General features: G+C 43.4%; 1 protein-coding gene across 1 annotated transcript in view; it reads right to left on the bottom strand.

The window, feature by feature from the left end:
- The window catches only part of LOC102835458 (unconventional prefoldin RPB5 interactor-like), an 83,989-nt gene extending 78,493 nt beyond the window's left edge, over window positions 1-5,496 (bottom strand). The window contains exon 1 of the mRNA XM_006867301.1: window positions 5,392-5,496. Coding sequence (XP_006867363.1) covers window positions 5,392-5,496 — 105 coding nt within the window. The remainder of the gene's footprint in view (window positions 1-5,391) is intronic.
- Between the last annotated feature and the right edge of the window lie 249 nt (window positions 5,497-5,745).

The raw sequence follows: 5,745 nt of genomic DNA, 5'->3' as shown, positions 1-5,745 counted from the left end.
AGGAGCAGACTTGCAGAATGTGCCCTTTGGAAATGTAAATTATTATATATGCCTGAGTGGGTTTTTTTGTTTGTGTCTTTTTTAAAAAGCTAAAGTGGATAGAGAGAAATACTTTTAATTGATGGTATATGGAAGAAATACAGTGAGTCACTGTACCAAAAAGAAATGGTTTGTGTTCAACCATTTAAAGAGACAGTAGATCATCAAGAGCCAATGGTACTTAAGGAATAAGTCCAGTGAAGGCATTGGCAGTGAACAAGGCTCCGTGAATTGACGAAATACACTTTGAAATCTTTTTAACAAACTGATGCAGCACTCATTCATCTATGCCAAGAAATTTGGAACGCAGATTACCTGGTTAACTGATTGGAAGAGATCCGCATTTGTACCTATTCCAAAGAGCGGTGACTCAAAGAAACGTGGAAATCATCAGACAATATTATTAATAGCACATGCAACTAAAATTTTGCTAAAGATAATTCAACAATGCTGCAACAGTACATTGACAGGACACTGTCAGAGGCTCAAACCAGATGCAGAGGAGGAAGTGGAATGAGGGACATCATTGCTGACGTCAGATGGATATGGACTGAAAGCAGAGAATACCAGAAAGGTATTTCCCTGTACTTTATTGACTTTACAATGACTTTTGAGTATGTTATGACAAGCTATGGACAACATTGTGGAGAATGGGTATTCTGGAACACCAAAAGGCAGTTGTTCAAATAGACCAAGGAAAAAAAATTAGGAAAGGTGTGCACCTGGATTGTATTCTTTCACCATACTTATTCAGTCTGTACAATGAGCAAATAATCCTAAAAGCTGTATTATATGAAGAAAACGTGGCATCAGGATTGGAGGAAGATTCATTAACAACCTGTGATATGCAGAGGATACAACCTTGCTTGCTGGAAGTGAAGAAGACTTAAAATACTTGCTAATGAAGATAAAGACCATAGCCTTTGGTATGGGTTGTACCCTCAATGCAACAAAAACAAAATCCTCTCCTCTGGATCAATAAATAACATCAAGATAAATGGAGAAAAGAATGAAATTGTCAACAACTTGATGGAAGTAACATGAAATCAAGAAATCAATCTACTGCATTAAGCCATTCTGTTGCACAAGACCTTGAAAATTGGACAATGAATAAGGAAGACTGTAGAAGAATAGATGCATTTGAGTTATGGTGTTGGAGAAGATTATTAAAAGTACCATGGACTGCCAGAAGAACAAACTGATCTGTGTTGGAAGAAAATACAGCCAGAACGCTCCTTAGCAGCCTGGACGGTGAGACTTCATCACCCATACTTCTGAGGTTCCTGTCCTAGAGAAGGACATCACGCTTAGTAAAGTGGAAGACCAGTGAAAAAGAGGAAGACCCCAACGAGACATATTAGCACTGTGGCAGCAGCAATGCGATCAAGTTTAACAGTGATTTATGAGAATGTCACAGGACCGGGCAGTGTTTCTGTTGGGCTCAGGGAACTGACCCAATGGCAACTAACAACAACGGCAAGAGATGAGACTTCACTTTGGATTTCTAGCCTCCTAAACTGTGAGACAATATATCTGTTTATTAATGTCAATTAAAAAAAAAAAAAAAAAGGTTGAAGGTTCAAATCCACCCAGAGACACCTCAGAAGAAAGGTCTACTTTTTAAAAAAAATCAGCCACTGAAAACTCTATGAAGCACAGTTCTACCTCTGACATAAATGGGCTCACAATGAGTCAGGATCATCATGATGTATCGGAATCCCCCTATGTGCCAGAACCAACTCTATGGCACTTAACATGTAAACAAAAAGGATGTCAATGTGTGGTGCTGTGGGTTAATGCGCAGAACTACAAGGTTGTCTGAAACACAAGGTTAGCAATTCAAGATCACCAGCCACTCCTCGGAAACCCTATACAGGGTCACAACTCAACAGCATTTAATAACAACATACATGTAACTGGTACCAAGCTGTACATAAAGGTCTCTCATTTTTAATGGTATATAATTAATATCTCATCATCTGTGTTTGTGGTTGTTGTTAAGTGCCATTGAGGCACTTCCAACTCATACTGACCCTGTATAGGATTTCCAGAGACAGGCTGGTGGGTTGGAACCATCAACCTGCAGTTCAAACCAACCCTGAGGTCCAGTGCTTATCCCACAGCGTCACACCAGGACTCGTATCAATCATATGCACATATCATGATATATTTAACCCATCTCCTATAGTTAGATTTTCAGTTTCTTCATTACTATAAGCACCTCTCTGTGCATGTGTTTTTGCTACAATTGAAGGAAATGAAAGCACACAGTTTTCAGCACTGATGCTACAGTGAAAGTGGCAGCCCTGCTTGAGTAGCCGCTTCTCCCCATTTACTACAGGTAGTCTCCTGGGACTCTGCTTGCCCCTCCCTTTACTTGCCCTTGTCCTCAGAGGTTACAAAGTTCTTTTCTTTTTATTTAGTGTTCCAGGGGATAAACTAAGAAAATACAATACTCTGAAACTTGCTATACTTTGTAGCTAAATCCCAAACAACAAAAAAGGGGTATGTCAAACACCTTACCTAGGTGTTCTTCTCAAGCAAGGATGTCAGAGAAAATTAAGTCTAAATAAACCCAAGGCCTCCATCCATATGTACTGAATTAACTTCTCTTAATATGTATAACCTGCTAGCTATGCATCATCTTTGACAAACTGAAAAAGTCATTCAAATCACTTTTTCTCCCCTGGTGTGGCACTGTGGGTTAATGAGCCAGACTGCAAAGCCATTTGAACGAGGAGGTCGGCAGTTCAAGCTTACCAGCTGCTCCTCGGAAACCCTACACAGGGTGGCTATGGGTCGGAATTAACTCGACAGCACTTAACAACAACAAGGGATCTGCACTGGTCTGCAAACCCCAAAGTCAGCAGTTCAAATCCACCAGCTGCTCCCTGGACTCTATACAGGGTTGCTATGAGTTGGAAACAGCTTGATGGCACTAAACAACATGACATTTCTTTCCTTTACAGTACAAGACAGACACTATACTTCTACACTAACAGAGTCTACTATACACCTATTGGAAGAAGTGCAGCCAGAGTGCTCCTTGGAAGCCAGGATGGCCAAACTTCGTCTTTCATACTTTGGACATGTTGTCAAGAGGGACCAGTCGCTGGAGAAGGATATCATGTTTGGTAAAGTGGAGGGTCGGTGAAAGAGGGTAAGACCCTCAATAAGGCGGATTGCCACAGTAATGGCAGCAATGGGCTCAGGCGTAGCAATGATTGTGAGGTTGGCCCAGGACCAGTGCTCTGTTCTGTTGTGCATAGGGTCGCTATGAGTCGGTACCGACTCGATGGCACCTAACAACAACTGTACGACGACAACTGGGTTGATTTTAAATCTTAAATAAAATTTCTCACACAGAATAATTTAAATTGATTACCAACTAAATAAAAGTTTTCTTACACTAGTTAAAGCCTAAATCCTGTCCCCTGAAACCAATCCATTAGAATATAATCCTAGGGTATTCGTAAGGGGTTTTATCATAAACTGGGAATCATTTTACACACCCATGACAGATATGCAGTTTATGTGCCAAGCTAACATTAATATATCACAGGAAAGCAATTTTGCAACATGTTCAGTGTCTACTGAAAATAGCTACGCAAGTTCCCACAGGGCTATAAGTGAAAGCAGTTAGTTTCCTCACGTGTAACTGGACCAGAGGTCAGAAGGCTGTTCAGAGCACCCCAGAAGTTATCCTTTGTATTTCATCCAAACTAACATTATTGACTAAACCTCTCTTTTTACTAAGTCACGTGAAACTACTATATCAATTCAGCATTATGTACCCCTGATGCATGAAGGACGAGGGAGGCCTGGTGTGATGCTGCCAGTTAATGCGCTGGACCAAAAGGTCTGTTTAAACCGTAAGGTCGGAGGTTCAAGCTCACCAGCAGCTCCTCAAAAACCCTATACAGGGTTGCTATGAGTTAGAACCAACTCAAGGGCACTTAACAACAACCCGCATGAAGGAGGGAAAGTAATTCTACTGCAGAAAAGGCCAGGGAAACAGCATCTTCTGAGGACCTGTTTCCTACATTAACACATTGGCTTCATAGAAGGCTCTTTCATTTTTCAATTTTCTTATTCTCTTTAAGAAACACTAAAATCCATTTTATTTAAGCATGTCAAACTCCTTGAATTTCTGTTCCACCCCCTTCTTGAAAAACAGACAGCCACCAAATTGAAAAGCCAACAGTTGTCTATGGGATGAGATACAAATGGCTCACAAAAGGAAATCAACACACATAATAATTCCCACCAATCAGAACCAAGATGGTATGACTCATCCTAACAGGTGGTTTCCAAGTAAACAAAGATTTGTTAAGTTCCTTATCTAGGTGATCTGAATGTATCTGTATATAGATGCAAGTAAAAATATTTTCGGAAGGTCCAGTTGAAAACTTTAAGGATTCCGAACTGGCTCATAGTTTTGAAGCAACTTTTATTCCACCATATTCTCTCCTAATAACACATGGGCCTTTTAAGTAAATAAAAATGTTGTTTTATAATGTACTAATTTTAAGACATTTCAGGAGATGTTGAGAGTCAATCTGAAATGCTATGAACCACACAAAAATCTCAGATTTAACAACAACAAAAACTATTTCTTAGATAAGAAGTGAAAAACTTTTTTCCCTCTTCAATGGCAGGTTCACATTCATTTATTTACTACTGAGTTTAAAATTTAATAAAGTGGCATTTCTATCTTTGACAGATTCGAAACAATCAAAGGAATGCAAACAAATAGAACTACAAAGTTAAAAAAAAAAAAAACTTTAAAGAGCAGCAAAGAATATACGCGGAAGCTTCAAAAAGTCTGGGCAACGACTGCATCCTTTAAATTCCATTTTTCCATGAGAGCTCCTTAAATGTACGGGAGAGGGGGTTTCAAACGTTTGGATAACGGATAACGAGCTAAAAAAAATGAGTGAGCACGTCCACTTACAGTTTGCCCCGCCCCCTGAAACACTCAGTTAAAAACTCACGTTTAGATGCAAGATACAAATCGATCGCCACCTTCCCATCCCTCCCCTCCCCTTGGAGGTCAAAGGGATCCTCACACAACACAACACAAGCACGTGACAAAAGTTTCTTGCAACACTTTCTCTTCCTCAGCCTAGAGGCTGTGCTCTTCCGAGGTGCGGGGTCAGAAACGACCTGCGGGCCAGCGGAGGGGCTGCGAGCCCGGGAGGGCAGGAAGGGGGTCTGCCGGGGGGGGGAAGGGGGGGCGAGGGGGCGGGTATGGGCCGTGAAGGACCAGCCCAGCGAAGGTGAGGGCCGCCGAGGTACGGGCACCTCCCGAGAGCGCAGCGACCCGGCGGGGCCGAGCACGCGGCCTGTTACCTTTTCCTGCTCCTCGCGGAGCCGCGCCACCTCTGGGGCGCGCAGCGGCGCCGTGGCCGAGACCGAGGCCGAGGCTTGGGGCCCCGAGTCGGACGAGGCCTCCATAGCGAGAGTGCCGGGGGCGGCGAGGCCGGCGGGACTCAGCGGGGCGAACGAGTCCTAAACAAGTGTTTATGGAAGCGGCGTGGCCGGCGGCTGCCCTGCGCCCGCGTGCTCGCCCTCATCCACTGCGCGCCCGGGGCTGAGGAGGCCGCGCTCGCGTTATCCGCTGCTGCGGCGGCCGCTACTTGTGTCCCGGCTGCCCGCGGCCACATTTCACACGCGCATGCCGCCCGCTGCTGCCACCGCCACCGC

The sequence above is a fragment of the Chrysochloris asiatica genome, unplaced genomic scaffold (genome assembly GCF_000296735.1).
Source record: "Chrysochloris asiatica unplaced genomic scaffold, ChrAsi1.0 scaffold00104, whole genome shotgun sequence".
NCBI classification, from domain to species: Eukaryota; Metazoa; Chordata; class Mammalia; order Afrosoricida; family Chrysochloridae; genus Chrysochloris; species Chrysochloris asiatica.
The sequence above is the reverse complement of the archived record's forward strand: the minus strand, read 5'-3'. Positions and strand labels throughout refer to the sequence as shown.